General features: G+C 38.0%; 3 protein-coding genes across 5 annotated transcripts; all 3 read right to left on the bottom strand.

The window, feature by feature from the left end:
- Nucleotides 1-4: 4 nt before the first annotated feature.
- On the bottom strand, nucleotides 5-4328 carry LOC115420524 (endoplasmic reticulum-Golgi intermediate compartment protein 2-like). Its single transcript, XM_030135824.1, has 13 exons — nucleotides 3874-4328; nucleotides 3674-3782; nucleotides 3547-3593; nucleotides 3391-3458; nucleotides 3250-3290; nucleotides 2815-2916; nucleotides 2589-2681; nucleotides 2342-2397; nucleotides 2120-2218; nucleotides 1883-1980; nucleotides 1622-1784; nucleotides 1015-1094; nucleotides 5-795 (listed from the first exon to the last, which is right to left on the bottom strand). The coding sequence occupies exons 1-13, from the start codon at nucleotides 3977-3979 to the stop codon at nucleotides 727-729; spliced, it is 1131 nt and encodes a 376-aa protein (XP_029991684.1). The 5' UTR covers nucleotides 3980-4328; the 3' UTR covers nucleotides 5-726.
- A 1217-nt stretch (nucleotides 4329-5545) lies between these two features.
- On the bottom strand, nucleotides 5546-7333 carry kxd1 (KxDL motif containing 1). Of its 2 annotated transcripts, none has more exons than XM_030135825.1 (5): nucleotides 7173-7333; nucleotides 6825-6969; nucleotides 6551-6703; nucleotides 6433-6479; nucleotides 5546-6343 (listed from the first exon to the last, which is right to left on the bottom strand). In XM_030135825.1, exons 2-5 carry the CDS (start codon nucleotides 6920-6922, stop codon nucleotides 6087-6089), a joined length of 555 nt encoding a protein of 184 aa, XP_029991685.1. In that variant the 5' UTR covers nucleotides 6923-6969; nucleotides 7173-7333; the 3' UTR covers nucleotides 5546-6086. The 2 variants fall into 2 exon arrangements, with proteins under 2 accessions (XP_029991685.1, XP_029991686.1); XM_030135826.1 differs by having other exon boundaries at nucleotides 6825-6982; nucleotides 7173-7330.
- Nucleotides 7334-8307: 974 nt separating this feature from the next.
- LOC115421150 (SIN3-HDAC complex-associated factor-like) lies at nucleotides 8308-15984 on the bottom strand. 2 transcript variants are annotated; one of them, XM_030136880.1, is made up of 6 exons: nucleotides 15786-15984; nucleotides 12680-12807; nucleotides 12456-12555; nucleotides 11763-11886; nucleotides 11449-11599; nucleotides 8308-10566 (listed from the first exon to the last, which is right to left on the bottom strand). In XM_030136880.1, the coding sequence occupies exons 2-6, from the start codon at nucleotides 12805-12807 to the stop codon at nucleotides 10218-10220; spliced, it is 852 nt and encodes a 283-aa protein (XP_029992740.1). In that variant the 5' UTR covers nucleotides 15786-15984; the 3' UTR covers nucleotides 8308-10217. The 2 variants fall into 2 exon arrangements, with proteins under 2 accessions (XP_029992740.1, XP_029992739.1); XM_030136879.1 differs by lacking the exon at nucleotides 15786-15984 and adding an exon at nucleotides 12896-14212.
- Between the last annotated feature and the right edge of the window lie 1422 nt (nucleotides 15985-17406).

Raw genomic sequence — 17406 nt, forward strand, 5'->3', positions numbered from 1 at the left:
ACACAATTTCTCACAGAAACAATGAAAAGTTTTATTTAGCAAATTTGCCTCATTACTTCCAACACCATTAAAACACAATCACTCTTGAGGAATTAAAATGCTTTGAGCTTTTTACTGCAAAACTCCACGTTATGGCTGTTTACACAACTTTTAGTTGTTGAGCAGGGAAATGCTGAATAGTCTAGAAGGTCATCATTGAAGTATTGAGGTTAAGGTGAGTTTTCCTTCTTACGCAAGTGAGGAAAATAGACAATGAAGTGTACTGGTCACAGTCACATTCTTAAAGAGGCCTGATGAGATAAAATAAGTTGAGTGATGGCTGTAGGAGGAATGTGGCCGTGTAGGACCTTTTCACACCAAATGTCATCATTCTGTATAAAGCCACATCTACAGTAATGCTGTATAATAATAACGTTAGAAGCTGCTGTTTAGTCCCACTAATGCAGCCTTCCAGTGATAGTGCCAGATAATTAGCAAATGTATTGATTATAATCCTTCCAGGGTATAAAAAGCAGTCTCATCCAAATCCCTCACCAAACAAAACAAACTGATAAAATGGCAAAAAAAAAATATTTACAAAAATTTCTCAACAACATGGGCATATTTTCAATAATAAAACAGCTTGTAAACATTGTTCCAGCTTTTTTATGCTGTGTAGTGGGTCAGGCCAACATGGTAAGTTGCCAGTCTGCTGCACAGAGACCAGATGAGTTGGAGGGACTCAACTCATTGTTGAGTGTAATTTTCGGTAGGAACTGAGGTTTCACTGTTTGGCTCAACATTCAGAGGAGCCTCCTGAGAAAAGCAAAGAGAAAAATTGACTATTCAGCAAAAAAACTGTTTGTCTTAACAGTTGAATTGTTTAGACCGTCACATGTGCCTGCTGGCTTACAAATAAAGCCTGCAGAATGTCCCAATCACCTGTTCTGCTGTACTAATGATTCCAAAAAATCTTAAATTAAATTTCTATTCTAAGTGAACACTCTACAAGTAAACATAAACGCATTCACTTACTTTAAGAGGTTTGTACATCCCTATTTGGAAACGACAGCAGACCACATCAACCAAGAAGCCTATCATACCATGGAGCATGCCTGCAAGAAAAATAAAGATGCAATTTAATTAATCATGCTAACGAGTGTTTAGTAAGGTGGAAATTTTGACACCAAACTGACATATACCAAATAGCAATGCACTTATTATACTTTCATTATATTAATTTGCCAATTATCTACATTAAGTATAGCTATAGTGAAATTGGAAAGCTTTATTTTAATCTTTTGGGCCTTCATTATATATGACGAAGTACAAATTGGCAGGACTTTAAACAGTAATCGACAAGCGACGCAGGTTTATAAAGCACACACCAAATCACAGAATTGTTAATAACTGTGCTTTGATTGGCTATAATGTTACAAACTCTCACCTTCATCAAAAGAAAATAAACCTCTACATTTATTTTAAAGTCCTTATAACATTTTCGTTGTTTAAAATTATGAAAGCCACCCTTTGATACAGTGTCCATTATAGTATGTAAAGAACAAGCTAACCATGAAAAATAACCGTCGTTGTCCCTTCACACATCTGAAAAAGATACAAGACTTTTGTGTGTTCACTGGACCTGTTGTAGAGAAAATGCCCCCAATGATGCCACAAAGTCTGACGAGGAACTGCCAGAGTGGCATGTGCTGCTCTGTGACTTTGACCATTAGTGAGTTGATGTCATATTTCATAAAGATCCCTGAGACTCCATGACTGCCGGCAGCATGGTTTATTACTCGTTCCTGCAGAATAAACAGAAGAGTACAGACATAATAACCTTAGCGATACATATTATGCTATACAAATATATGCCCAAGGCTCATCCAAAAATAAAACTTACCTGCTCAGTGACAGAGTACTGATGTGTTTCTGCAGAAAGCTTGTAAGTGTTCAGTTTTGTGGGCACGATGGTGATGAAGTACTGAAACATGTGATTAGCTGCAAAGAAAAATCAAAACTGTTACCACAGAGCTGACTAAAAAGGTGTAACTAAAGTGATAAAAACTGAAGACAATAATTTCTTTAACAGTGGTCACATGCTTTTCAAAAACATTAAGATTTGAAAACATAGACGTACCATCAGTGGAGACTTTCTCTGTGCCGTCCAAAGTGCTGATAACCCCAGGGATTTTTTCTCCAAAGGACAGGTGGTCAATCCGATGGGAAAAATTATAAGCTGTGACACAATGCCAAGTCAAAAATAAACCAAATAATCAGTAACCACAAAGTTAGCCTGTAATGCTGCCAAAGATAAGTGCAATAAGTGTACAAGGTTTGGTCAAAACAATGATGAACTCACAATCATGGCTAACTAAAGCAGCTAAGTGGGCATGACCTCTGGGATGTGGGATCGACCTGAGCAGGGATGAAAAAGTCAGAGATCAGTCTCTGCAAAGTACCTTTTTTTAATAACAGGTAAAATATTATCATAAAAATTGTAGGAAATCTCATAAATAAAAAATATGATCTGAAATTGGCATAATAAATTAAACTATGTACACATGCAGACGTTGCTGTAATTACTGAATTATCAAGTAAATACATACTTGCCGACAGTAATGTGGAAATTTCCCGCCACTTTGTTGACATAGAGATGTCCATGAATCCTGCAGGCACTAAGGGGAGCAGAACTGTCCACACTATAATCAAAAATATATAAGAAATATGTTCATTATTGTATATATAAAGTTGAACATTTCACCTATCATTATAATCATACATTAGACCACCTTTACATCAAACATAAAATAAAAAAATATATGCATATTCTACCTATGAGGAGGAACAACTGGAGCTCCTTTTATTGCAGCCTTAAAGAGCACATCCTGCAGAGAGTGCTCCACTCTTAAACGCTCCTGGATGTGCAGAAGAGTCCTGACAATGAAAGACAGAAATAATATGCAAACCCATTCGGCTTAGGGTGAGACATCAAGCAACTGAGTGAATAACAATGGTAATAAAAGGACTATAAATATAGGTCTGTAATGTATCTAGTGATAATATTATGTGCCCTATTTGGTGAGCAGAGTAATACTATCAATGTACTGCTGACGTGTAAATATTGCATTGCAGCTGTTCTTACTGTTTATATATACACAATAAACCCCTGCGAAAAGTAAATAACACTGCATTAAAATGTCACCCTGTTCCTTTATAGAATGGTTATAAGTGGATACTACAGCTATAATAATTCCACTTGGATCTTACATTTGCCACAATCTTCGCTCAGGACTTAATTCAAAGTTGACCTGAAATGTGAAGAAGAAAAAAAAATGTTTTAAAAATTATCAACTGACCACATATAAAGAGGTGTAAATGAATTTTCTTCCCAGCTCATATTATACTCACTGGCTCATATTTTAAGCCATCAGAGGCAACCATCGTCTCTGCAAGATCTAGGACATCTGCACCTATATCTGGAACCAAAAACACAAGTTCCATATATGTCAACTACATACAGAAAAGTGGGCTTCAGCGCAAATTACACTGCATACAGGCACTTACACTGACACCTCATGGCCACAGTGATGTCCACGTTTATCTTCAATTTACTAGAAATAAATAGAAGATGCATTTAGAGGGTAAATTCAGCAAAGTGGACAACAAAACAACACATGAGTTTCATTCTCACCTGCTAAAATCTTTGTCTACCTCATATTCGTACTTCATCCATGTGTCTCTGTACACAAAAAACTCCAGAAAGGCTAGCACAGCCATGAAAGTGAAAGCTATCAGAGACACTAGAGAGAGAGGTGCATTGCTTTAGTCATGCTGTTAAAATATTTAGACCTGATTTCAGCTGGTTCTCCCTGTTCTGTGTTGTGTGTGTACCTGTTCCACCGCTGGCTGTTGACTCCACATAGCTCTCTGGAACTTTAGGAAAAGCGTCCAACTCTTTAACCAGAGTCAGAGCCCTTTTCTTGGTCAATCTCCTCATCTTAGGAGCAACACTGTGGTTGTTTGGGTTGATTCTCTCATGAATTTAGAGTGTTTGAGTCCTTCGGGGATTGACTTCCTGGTGTGTATAGATAATATATATATTATCTAGTCTTCTTCGTCACCTTATGTGCCGACGTTGAGCAGAACAAAGCTAACGGCTAACACGAGCTAAGCTAGCGTTAAGTTACAGTCCAAAACAAAGGTGATACGGTCAGAAAAAACAAGAGGAAAAACCTTGTAAAAATGCCAGCTCAGCCCCAGGCAGACATAATAAGGGGCAATAATATACGACGTGTGCTGTGCGTCCGGTGGAATCTCTGCTACCTGTCATTTGACCCCGTGTTGGTAGAAAACTGGCTCATTTAACGTACAGCGCCCCCTGACGGCAGGAGGCTGCTCTACAGGTCAAAGGGAAAATGATAATGTGCAACATTCAGTGGCAGATGGGGAAAAAAAAGCTTTCAGTAAGTTTTCAACAGTGGCCATCCCATTCCTTTATCTAAAAATGGATCACCATACCAGATTTTAATGTTTTGAGCTCAGTAATAAAGGTGAAAAGCCCTGAAACATAACACAAGGAGTGTAAAGCTATAACAGTACACAAAGCTGATTACTTTGGTGCTCATTTTGGTGGAAAAGTTACACTGCAATCACTCTGGACAATAATATTAGTGCATTTTTGTACATGGGTATTAAAGAAAACATTCATTTTGCGGTTGTTTTTAAACTTTTTTTTTTAAACATTTTTTCTCCTTGTTGTTTTTGTTTTTTATATATTTGAAATAAATAAATAAAAACTTTTAAAAACTTACAAAAAACATACGTAGGCCAGGTCAGATTTGATCAGGTCAGGTCCATAAGTATTTGGGCAATGACACATATTTTAGAATTTTGGCTCTGTACACCACCACAGTGGGTTTGAGATGAAGTGATCGAGCTGTGATTGAAGTATGGACATTCAGCTTTAATTTACAGGGTTTAACAAAAAACATTGCATCAACCATTTAGGAACTATGACCATTTCAATGCCCACAATTTTGAGAGGCACAACTAATTAGCCAAACAAAGATTTTAATTTTTACATGGATTGTTTTTTCATACTTGTATGAAAACCCACTGACTACCTGAAGTCTGGAACCCATGGACATCACCAAATGCCAAGTTGCTCCTTCGAGATGCTTGGTAGGGCTCTTTAGTCCTGAAATCTGAGTACTGACATCCTTCTTTAGTATTACTTACTACATGCATAATGTTGGGAAAAAACTTTACCCTAAAAAACTGTTCTCAAAAAAATTTGTGATCATTTGGATGTCTTAAATCTTTCAAAACTCTATAAAAAATAACACAAGAGATCTAGTCTGTTTTGGTTTAGCAGGAATCCTTTTAAAATAAAACTTAACCAGAAGCAGAATGACAGAGTGGGATCCTCCACTCACCCAACCTTGTTTATGAGACTACACAAAAATAAGGCACAGTGCCTTTCCAAAATGTCATTGAACTGTTTACTAAATGCTTGGCAGCTCAAAGGACACAGGTTACAGGCAAAGAATAATGTCAGACCTTCTTGTGATGGAGAAGAAATTTAACTTTTAATGATCTGTAAACCACTGTATCGAATGTTGCTTAAAACATTCCCAGGGGCTTTAACTCATATTTCCTGATGTAGAACCCACAGGAAAACTCTTGAATATAACACGACCAAAAAAAAAAAAAAAACAAAAAAAAAAAACAAAACTGAAGTTGAGAACTTCTTTTTTGAGAGAAACATAAATCAAGAGACTCATACAGACATCTTTCTTGAGTCGGATTTGTTCCCAATGTGATATTAAATTTGTGTATAATCATATAACACATGATGGCTTTTGCCTCAGTTTGAAACTACTTCAAGTATAATCTGCATTATTTTAGTGCTGTGCAAACAAACAACAAGTAAACATGCCAACATAAATCCAGTTCATAGCCACATAAAACCTGCTGGTCATGGTGATCTTTCCCACAGGACTGTAAAAAGTGTGGAGACTAAAATAGACAACAGAGTTATACCATCACAGGTTAAGTTTAAAGCTCAGGTTTAAGGACTGAAATCCTTGAACCAACAGTCTGCTCTATTCTGCAGGTACAGAGTCCGGACCCTCATCTCGGAGGACCGCTATTTCTTGGACATCAGAGGTGGGTGTGTCTGGAGGTTCTTGAGATAGGTCTTCAGAGCATCTGCTTACAGTGGGTGAGATCACATCTGGACTTGTGTCACATGACTCTGTGCTCTGTTCTGAAGTGGCTGTTGTGGTTGTTGTGGCAATGCTGGGAGGAACCGGGTCAAACTCGTCATCATCATCCTCCAGACTGGGCGACTCATGGATATCTGTCAGATTAGTCAGATTTAGGGTTTAAGTCTGGTTTAGATGGGCTGATTACAGTTGTGAAAATGGGAAAGAGAAAAAGATGACTTACTACTGAATGCTTCAGGATACTGCTTTGCAATTTTCCCTTTTAGAGTCCTGGAGAAAAGAGCGATAATCAGAAGCTGTGTGTGTTTATGTGGGGTAGCACTAAAGGAAATGAGTCTTACCTTATCCTTCTGAAGATACTGTCCAAGTCTTTTTTCATTTCCACAAGGGTGCGAGTGTGGAGCAAGAAGCGCTCATTCATCTGTTGCAGTCTCACATTGGACAGACCGTTGAAGTTAATCAACATTTCATTGGTTTTCTCGAAGCGGTCGAGCCTGTTTGCAGAAAACAGTATTTAGTGGCCACAGGACAGCTGATAAACAACACAGCTGTGAGTTTCAGTGGGAGAAAACAGGGAAAAAGCCCCATGAGCTTGAGGCCCACTAAGATACTCACATGTGTCTCTGAGCCTGGATGATGGCATTGACATCTTCAGAGTTGACCATGCTCAACATCCTGTTGCAGAAGACGCCAGATGCTGTGGGCTCCACCATGATGAGGTGAGAGGTGAACAAGCTGCATACGCTTGTTTAGAAACTTCCTTTTTGAAAAAATACACAACAAAGAATATACACACCAATCAGCATCCAATATCAATACGATTTCACATCCTACAGGGTCAGTCGTAGCCTCTATTATGATATTTTAACGCAGCTTTAACGATGAGGACTGATGACTTAGCAAGATCAATGCACATTTAAATATCGCGTTGGTTTAGATACCAAGTTAATGGTTTAATTTTACCTCCAACCGGTCCCACTGTGGTTGTCTGCATCGACGTCTGTACGCTTAAATAAAATCTTTAAAATCCCATTTACACTTTATCGAGTCATTTGTCAGCGGGCTGTAAAACAATAACAAGCTGCGCCTCCGTGTTTTAGGAACCACTTCCGGTCACAAGACTTCTGTTCTTCTTCTACTATTTAAATCTAGTAGGGGCTATGCTATACGGCTCAACGCTGCCCTCCATTGACAATAAATGGTCTAGTTATATTTAAAGTAATTTTAATGATTACTTCTATTTTAAAATGCTGAAGAATTTTTGTGTATTTTTACTTGGATATGAATTCATTATTGATAACAGTGTCAATAGTGAATACATACATACAATTTATTCTCAAGTGGAAGAAATGAGAGTACATCAGTACAATCAGCAATATTTAAGGTACAAAATGCTCATTGTCTGGTATTGCTCCAATAGTTTTGTTTTTTTTAAAATTATTATTACTAATTGTTTCATGTAAAAGCATTCAACTGTTCATTAATGTGTGGTCGACTTTAAATACTGTTGATAGAGAAGTAGGATAACTACATTATATCAGCATATCATGATTTATGTAAAGAAAAAAAAAAAAGAGCAACTTTAAAGTGACTTAAAATGTTAAGTATTGAGTAAAAAGTTCAGAACTTCCTTCTAAAATGTTATACAATGTGCAAAGCTGCTAAAAATGTAGACTGGATATATATTACAATTATGTTAGAAATTAAAGAACAGTACTTGACTATATGAACTGTAGCAGTTTTAGGCTAAGAATTTGTTGTCATTGGTGAGTCTTTCCCAAACAGCACAGATGTTTTAAAGCATCATTGCACCATACAATAAACTTGTAAAATATTATCTATGTCTTCCTGTGAAGCCTTTTTAAAATAAGTGCTTGATGTTCTGAAACATGGAGGCAATGCTTTAAGAAAGAGGACAAATGAGGATGTTGTTTTGACATGCCTCCCTTCACATAAGCCTTAGGAAATACAAAATAACTTTGCATTACATTGAAATATAACTTTTAAAATACTTCTCTGAACTACTTTGGATATTCATGTTACATTTGAGTTTACCACATTTCTCACTTCTTTGCAATGAACACAATGACTCCATACATCCAGAAAACTCACAAAATTACTTTTAATAGGGGACAAGTAAAAAAGTACATGATGTATAAAAAATACAAAACTGCTTTGTCTAACTCGTAAGCTAAGTAAATGCATAGCAACAGTACATGCAAGTCTAAAGTTAGGAATCCTAAAGTTCTGTAACATCTTAAGCTACAAGCTAAAAGGAGAAAAGTACAGTTTGGTTGCAATCTATCAGCTGTTTAATCTACATGATACAAATCCAAAGTGATGGTACTGAATAAGTTAGGTTGCACGCAACTCAACTGAGGAGTAAATAAATACTTAACAATTCACAAATATAGACAACCAGTAATTCCACGCAATGGTAAGCAAAGCCTGCGCAAGAATTACATTCGATTTCTGGTGTATTTAAAAACCATACTACACATATGCTAAAGATGTAAAGAATTCAATGTATTACAATTCTAAGCAGGGATGCAGTGATACAAATAAATATGAAATAAATAAATAATGAAACGCATATAAGAGCCACAAGGCTCACCCAGCCCCTTATGTACATAACACACCCACTGCTCCCAACAACATCACATGTATGAAAATTTCATATTAGTGTTCTTTTAGAATACCATAAACATACATACAAATGACCTCGGACAAGCACAAGTGTCCATAGAAAACCTGCATTGATTTGACATTGGGTGAATTTCAATGTGCTTTGGCTTTCATTTGATAAATAAAGTAATATTAGGCTATATATCACAACACATTTGTGGTATATAAGAGGCAATGGCATAGAATTTCAGCTTGTAGGCTATAAGTCTTTTACCGTATATTGACCAGGAATGAGAGAGATTACTGATATTAATATTGCTGAATGACAATAGACCGATTGTGTGTTTTGCTGCGGTATTATGTGGTATTATTATGCAAAGACACTTCTATTTTTAATTTTTTCTTTTTTTTTACATACAAAAATAAGTTAGAACTTCAGAGAAATTGATAAAAAAAAATAAAAGTAGGATTTACAGTTCATATAAGGCCATGCAATTTAGTACTCATGCATCAGATCATTAAGTCTTTTGGATGAGTGGGCTTGCCATTCATGCAAAATGCACTATGTGTTGCTGAGGCCACAATAAATATAGCTACAGTCCCTTTTTGTTCCTTAATACCAATCCAGAATTAACACTAGCACTGTCTGTAACACATTATTAAGGCTGGTGTATTTGCTGTTGAAGCTGTGAATAGGCCTTATTTAAATGGGACCCACAGATTTGCACACGGAGACGTTAATCCAGTCTACAACACAAACTCTTTGATAGAGAGGAGAGGACGTCAATGTGAATAGACACAAACACAAGGGCTACTGTACAGGTCTGCGCTCTGTCCATGTAAAGTGTCATTCATTCCAAAACGAGATAACCACCAGTTCACACAAAGGAGATATCGTCTCATAACAAAAGGAAGCAACTCTAATTCCTTTATAATAATCATCTCAACATATAAGCTTATACTTCTGAGAATGGATTCACCTGTATGTTTGAAATTGTGAGTGATGAACTTCAGGTAGCACCTTTTTCATTCTGTATGTGAGTGGATTTATTGCGTTTTGGAATAAAATCTTCTAAATGTACCAGCAAACTCGAGCTCCAGCATTTTATAGTAGTATAGTAGATCAAAAAACACCACGGATGATGGTCCATCATCAGGATGGAAAGGATATAAAGTACAAAAAAGACAAAGTGAAAACAAAAAGTCCATAAGTTACTATATAAACGTAATTAAACCAGCCTCCGACATCACTGTGGAGAAGAACAGAGGATTTCAGCTGCTTAGTGATTGAAGGCAATCTGAGGCAACTTCTTTCTGTAAGTGCTTTAGAAAAAACAGCACCTCAAGATTTCTTCAGAGATGTGTGCAAGGGAGGCTTGGACTTTACCACCCCTCCTCCGCCACCACCACGCTCCTGGCTGGAGGCGTTGTCACGGTAACGCACAGTGGAGCCGACTCTGCATTTTCCTCACATGTTGGCGTCTCCTTCACTTCCTCTTCTGTCTGGGGTTTGGGTCTGCCCACATCCACTCCCACCTGGCCCATCTCTACCTCCACTTCCTCCTCTTCGTCCTCCTCCTCCTCGTCTTCCTCCTCCTCCTCCTGCTGCTGCTGCTGCTGCTGCTGCTGCTGCTGCCGCTGCTTCTTGCGGCAACACGGTTTGAACAAATGGGGGTCAATGAGCACCTCACCGAAGCGCCCCTTGTAGATTATTCCACAGCACACCTTCTGCCTGGACAGACGTGACAAATTGCACCGATTAAGTCTGATATGCAGAAAAATGTTTCTACGATAAGATCATTTAAATTCACAATTAATTATTTATGTCATTTGGAAAATGAATGAATTATTTATTGAATTAGGTAAATGATAATAAAAAATCCATTTTTTGATAGTTCTGTCAAAATGTCCAAAATTTGCTTGTACTAGACTTTCTACTTTTTTCTCATCATTTTGTCACTAGTATATTGATAATTCATAATGAAATATACTTTTATTGACAAATTAACAGATGAAAAATAAAAAAAATAACAATAATAAATTACCTAAGTTTAACTCTCTAATGATTTGATGATGATTTTACCACTGCTATTGTAAATAGGTTTGATATCTTTTATTTTCTATTATAACTTATCTTATATACCACTTTATTTATTCTTATTCTATTATTACCTCTTTTTTTTAAGTGCATGGCAAGGTGAGAGAGAAACAGTATCTCAATTCTCCATATGTCTTGGACATGTAGTGAATCGACCACAGAAAGTCTTTGAATCTTTGACTTGTGCAGAGAGGTGAATACAAGCAACTGGTTTTCCTACAGGCAAACCTAAATATTTTTTGTATATTTTAGGAAATACCCAGAAGTAGCACAATGTACTTGTGTGAAGTGTGATTTGTTCTAAATCTTAAAAAGCTTAAAGGGTATATTTTAGATCAAGTAAATATCTGATGTGTTGTCTTTTCATACTGACTTTGTAAAAACTGCTGCTTTGAATAAAAAAGGATTCTTTCATTTTTTATGATATTACGTAAAACAGTTTAATATTGTGCTGTTCTAAAGCCTTAAATAAAATGTCTCTGGAGCAAAAGGCAAAACAGTTTAAAACTGATTTACCTCTTCCAGTAGGTGAGGTCCAGGAAGGAGAAAACAGGGGAGCGGCTTGATCCTGGGCTGAGTTCAGTGTCTGACCCGTCATCAGACAGGTTACTGTAGCTCGGAGACTGAGCTGGAGAAGCGCTGGAGGTGGTGCTGTGGGCATCTGAGTCTGCTCGATAGAACAAAGCATGAAATGAACAGGTGGGACTTGAGGGATGTCATTAAATTCGAGGAGTCTTGCTGCAGATAAGATGAGGAAATCTATTCCTTTATGGAAAAAACATATGAGCATGATTAAAATTTAAGTGTTACACATGAAATGCCACACTGACTGTTTCTTTTGAGCTCTTTCTGCAGCCTGCTGATCTGGCTCGGCCGGGCTTTCTTGGAAATGGACTTTATTTTCTTCGGCCTGGATGTTATCTTTAGGCTTGGACCTCCTCTGGCATCAACCACCTGCATGGAGGAGAGGACAGGGTACCAGGATACCATTTAATTATCTAAATCAATCATTTATTAGTTAGTTGAGTGTGATGTAGATTTTATACTAATTTGTCATTTTATTTATAAATCAATCTTTTACTATTTTTATACTGCAATTTATCTGTTTAGGCTTGCTTTGTGTGTTATTTTTTTGTCTGACTGTGAATGAGCCACAGTGAAGATGATTTTTTCCATCATGACAGATAATAAAGTATTGTGATTCTAATTCAGATGTTAATGTTTATATATATTATATGTCTGCTATTGTGACCAAGAAAAAGCACTGAAATATAACCAATACCAGTGTAATGATTGTTGGGTAAGTGTTTTTTTTTTTTTTTATTCTGTGGGTTTTCATCTTCCATCTTAAGCATTTTATGTATTCTAATTAACTCTTTATTTTATTTTCCAAAGTGGGTCTCATGATTAATTCATTTGGACATTATATGAGTGTTTTTACATGTATTGTTTCTTTCCTGTGATGCAGTTGCTTAATGCAGATATTATATTAGTGCAATTGCAGTACTGTGGTCCAGACTCACGTGATTCCAGTTCTTCTTGGTGCCCACAGGTAGCTTTTTCCATCTCTTCACCAGCAGAACACAAGCATTACAGATTTCTCCAGAACGCGTTTCACTCAGTCTGTGAGATCAGTCCAGCGTGTGAAGAAATGACAGTGGGAGAGAGTGGTAATAAGTAAGGTGTGTTTTATATGGAGTGTAGCCCGTGTCTCGACATCCCCCACGTGCTCAGCTGAGATTCTTACCCGAAGCAGCTCTTAAAGTCCTTCTCATACCGTTTACTGTCTGTAAAACGAGAGCTGGACGACTTTGCGCGGCAGATGCAGCAGCCGTCCAAACTCCTGTACATTTTCGGCTTATGGAAGCCAAACATCTGCGCAGAAGACATGATTTCAATGCATCATCACCATCATCATCATCATTAAATACCTCTGTGTGCATCGTGTAACTGCAGCACTCACTGTGCACCAATGCATGTCCGACCATTCCCATTCCAGACATACGCGTAAATGTCAATAAATCACTAAATATGTGCTTGGAGACGATCAAAGATGTCTAGAAACGTGCAGGGGAAGGGATCTGTTTGATGCATCCCTGCGCTCTGACCCACATGGGGGGAAGTAGGTCAACATTCAGACAACGTGTCAGACGGATCAGGTCACCACGCTGCGCTCGCAGGATGCACGCTTCATTTTGGCAGCTCAAAATATATGACATTAGTGCGCACTTGGTCTGCGCTTCCAGGCTGCACAAGAATTTGATTGGTGACATTTACAAACTACAGTATCCGAGGCTGTGCTGCAATATATATATATATATGTATATATATATATATAGGTGACCGGGATGGTTCACGCAGCATCCATTAAGCTCGTGGAAAATGCAGAGTGATTATGATTTATGTTGCTAGGCAAATTTAAATCTCAGCACCACATGTAGACCTGAACTGCGGCAAAACTGCGAGCCGCGCCCCCCAGACTGTTTTTTTTTTTTTTTTTTTTTTTTTTGCCATCAGTCCTCGGGGTCTTCTGACAGTGCGGTGCCACAGAGAGCAGCCAGAGCACGGAAAAAAATAAAGATCTCCCACTTTGGTGGATTTACCAAACACTTCTAGTTAGATAGAAGTAAAAGGTAAAAGTTACCAGTTTGGCTGATGTTCAAGAAAATGGCCTGAATGAGAAGGGTAAGTTAAAAATCAGAGTGGAATACATTTTAGAGCACTGTTTACTATTTCTGCACACTGTTTGAAAAACTTATTTGTGTAATATCTGCTTGGATGACAAGGCGAGGGCATGCAATCTGCAGAAAACTATCACCACCAGATGATGATGAATGTCAGCAAAAATGCAGGATACACACGTGGTCATTAGTGCAAAATTATGTTATGTGCAATCTAGTTTTCATCACTTTATCTGTATAGCCCTGCAGTTTACGACAGAAATCACATCAAAACAACACTTTGACATGGTTCACTAAATGTATCTGCACAGATTTATGATTAAACACATGGTTTCCACAACCATCTCTGAGCTTTAACACGACTATTTTAGGGGGAAAAACATTACACCATGCACCTTATCCACATATCTGCAATACTGTAATTATGCATGTATTAGAGGCACCCCCTTTGATACCCCATCTAAAATTAGATTTTTTTTTTTTTTTAATGTCTATTGCATTTCTAAGTTATATTTTACTATTGAAAATACATTTCACTGTGCATGTGATAAAAAAAATCTTGTTCTGAAAAAATTTGAGGATCATTTTAGTCACTTTAACAAACTTGTTTATATTTTTTATATTTCTATTGTATTTCATGCATACTGCCTTGTGCTGCTGTACACACTTGACTTTCCCCCCCTGGGGGATCAATATATTATATGTTATCTTATATTTAATCATACTAAGAAAGTGAATTCTAACAGATATTACCAGGCTCGTGGTGAATTCATAATTCATATTACAGCTAGTTATCAGAAACCTGAAAAATCATTGCATTTCAATCGAGGTGTGGAATTGACGCGATTATTTTTGATTAAACTAAACTTTTCATACAGCTCGGTTTTGCTAAATGTCGAAGATAGACCGCACACACCTAATCCATATATTATCGACGCCCACTTTTCCACCTTGGAGTGTCTCATCTGTAAAACGCAGACGATCTCTGCAGCAGAATACAGTACGTGACGCAACTCAACATGGCAACACTGAACACACTTCAAAGGCGGAGGCTGTGGAGAAGGGGGTGTGATGCGATTTTCCGCTAAAGCTGGAATAATTCAAGTAAACTGCAAAAATCACCCTAAAAGCAAACGGGAGTTAAGTAAATACGGTGTTTGTTTTTTGAACAGTACAAGGCACCGAAAAATCCACTTATTTTTATCGAAAGAAAAGTGCAAGTCGCCGATTTCACCGCCCACTCGAGCGAGGAAGCATGGCATGCCACACGACCTGCTTCATGCGCAACCATTTTCTAATGACCGTCCTCTGCTCGACGACGTCCGACTTCCCTCCCCGGCCTTAACTTCCTTTAGTGAGATAAAGTAACACAAACATGTTTCTCAAGCAAAACACCTTGTTTTGAAGCTGAAGGGGGAAGCTTTTCTCGGATGTCGGTGTAATTTGATCTTTACTCTTTGTTATTCCACAGCCGCGTCACTGCAACAGTCCACCTTCAACTACATGTGCCTTAAGTTCCGAGCCGCTGGGTTTTAAGCGACCTTACTAACTCCATTTCCAATGCAAACCAATATTTTTCACTCCGCCCTAGTTTCTTAAAGCTTTCACAAAGAGTAGGTGTCTGTAATGGCTGTTTTGTTGACAGGAGCGCCCGCGTGCTGAGACGCATCTCTCGTCCGGGTGGGCGTGAGAGATCCAACTTGGCTTATTTAGCAGGCGTAAATGTGGAGTAGTAGACTGCAGCCACGCCACAGATACACAGATGCCCTCCAGAAAGGCATGTTTCACATCAAATGATCCCATAAAACCGACTTTAGTCCCATTATCCCATCAGTACAGGAGTGATTTCCTGCAACAGCAAAGCCACTATATCAACACCCTTGCTCATCATGTTTGCATGCGAAGCTCAGTCTGATACAATTAAACGCGTCTTAAGCTTTATTTCGCGTGCTTTCTACTTTCCAGATTATTCTTAACTCTGTAAAAGGTCACCCACACTCCACGGTGACCACCCAGCCGGTCTTGCAGGAGGCCCAAAAAAAGACCAATTGTTCTGAGACAACTCGAAGCTTGTTTTGAATTACACGTTTTAAACCACAGTCAGACCTCCCCAAAAATTAAAGCTTTTAAACAAACAGAACAAACAAACTAAAGCCAGACTGCATTCCTTACCTTGTTGCAAGTTGAGTGAAGTTAATAAAGTAATAATCCTTATGCCGTGTCGTTACGATGTGACTATTATGAAAATCAACCCGCATCAGTAACTCGCTCTCTTGTTGATGTCTGCGCCTGTGGACGGGACTGGATAGTTGTGGACAGAGTGCGCATGCGCTGTATCCACACCTCCATTTCAGAGTAGAGCAGAAGGCTTTTTTCTTTTTCTTCAATCAAACCATTTACATAAACGACGTATGACGTATCCGTGCGTCTGCATTCTACTGGCCTTATAAGGATGGGAACATTGCGCGGGAACAGGGGGCTCGGCCCCGGTTGCTATGGCACATTGGAGAATGTAAGCAGAGGGGCGGAGCCTGTTGTTTTACTACAAAACGCCAGATGGCCCGTCTGGAGGCCTACGGTTTTTAGGAGGCTCGGCGTCTAGCGGAGAGATGCGCTTTGTTGACATGAATTGCGTGACAGATTAGTGGTAAATAAAAGGTTGTTGAAACAGAGTGTGGACACAGTGGTCAGCTGCCACAGAACTTTTTTCTTGATTTTTCAGAGTCTGATTAATCATTCTAATGGCACATGACACTGCAGCAGTTCGATGCCACTCAATAGCATCTATTCCCAGCGAAGTTATGCTGTTCATGCAGCATTTGAGTCCAGAGCTGCACTAAAATTAAATATTGTTGAAATGGTTATTGTCACATCTGCTGCTGTTTAGTTCCATTATGCACCTCCTCACCCCATAACCACAACTACTGTAAATAGATTTGATTTATATGCTTTATATTTTATTATAATTTGTCTTTTATGTCACTTATTTATTCTTATTCTATTTTTACCTCCCCTCTTAAAAATTTGCATGGCATTTAAAATTAAGGTGAGAGAGAAATGGTATTACAATTCTCTCTATGTTCTGTTGATCTAGTGACTTGACAAAAACAATAATAGTTTGAATTTTGAATCTGAAATGCATTTAGGCATTTAACCATATAGCTATCATTGTGTGATTGGCGTCATTGACTCAATACAGTGCAGACATGGATACAATGACAATGCAGCTTAAATTAATAAAAATTTTACTTATATATAATGCTATTTAAACATGATGATGCTGCAGACTTGTGCATGAGGGAATTTTCCTCTATCCTGACCATTTTATATCACAATTTATGACCCTTGGACTAAACCCAGATAGCAAATATTTTGGCAGTATTATGGCATACATTGGGCATTTTTGGCTTTCTTTTGGCATTATGAAAACCTTTAGGCTTAACTGTGGTATGATTAAGGTTATCCATAACAGATATGGAGGCACCAGTAATATATGGCTGAGTTCTGGCATATGTCTGGTTAACCAAAAGACTGGGCAAAGAGCAGGATCAAATATAGGGATGGTATGGCATGTTTATGGCAAGCCAGAAGATTGACTAAAGAGCAGCAACATCTTATTCCATATATGGATGTGTTTTGGTTGTGTTTTGGCATATTTCTGTAAAGCCAAAACACTGCGTAAAGAGTGGGAATTTCTACCCAGAAGAAAACCCCACTTCATTTTAAAAGCATGATCAACACAAATTTTGGGTGAATTTTGGCCTCCTTTTGGCCTCTCTTTGGGTCAGTTTTG

Source organism: Sphaeramia orbicularis, chromosome 6 (genome assembly GCF_902148855.1).
Source record: "Sphaeramia orbicularis chromosome 6, fSphaOr1.1, whole genome shotgun sequence".
Taxonomy (NCBI): domain Eukaryota; kingdom Metazoa; phylum Chordata; class Actinopteri; order Kurtiformes; family Apogonidae; genus Sphaeramia; species Sphaeramia orbicularis.

Bases quoted from the DNA above. Each gene is read 5' to 3' on its own strand.
- LOC115421150 (XM_030136879.1), bottom strand. The intron at 11,600-11,762 runs GTCAGTGTGGCA...TCTATCGAGCAG, and splicing joins GAAAGAGCTCAAAAGAAACA to ACTCAGATGCCCACAGCACC. The intron at 10,567-11,448 runs GTAAATCAGTTT...ACGTCTGTCCAG, and splicing joins GACCTCACCTACTGGAAGAG to GCAGAAGGTGTGCTGTGGAA.
- kxd1 (XM_030135825.1), bottom strand. From the start codon at position 6,922: ATGGTGGAGCCCACAGCATCTGGCGTCTTCTGCAACAGGATGTTGAGC. The intron at 6,704-6,824 runs GTGAGTATCTTA...TTCTGCAAACAG, and splicing joins ATCCAGGCTCAGAGACACAT to GCTCGACCGCTTCGAGAAAA. The intron at 6,344-6,432 runs GTAAGTCATCTT...CTAATCTGACAG, and splicing joins GTATCCTGAAGCATTCAGTA to ATATCCATGAGTCGCCCAGT.
- LOC115420524 (XM_030135824.1), bottom strand. From the start codon at position 3,979: ATGAGGAGATTGACCAAGAAAAGGGCTCTGACTCTGGTTAAAGAGTTG. The intron at 3,291-3,390 runs GTGAGTATAATA...TTCACATTTCAG, and splicing joins ATGGCTTAAAATATGAGCCA to GTCAACTTTGAATTAAGTCC. The intron at 1,785-1,882 runs GTAAGTTTTATT...TTTATTCTGCAG, and splicing joins AGTACTCTGTCACTGAGCAG to GAACGAGTAATAAACCATGC.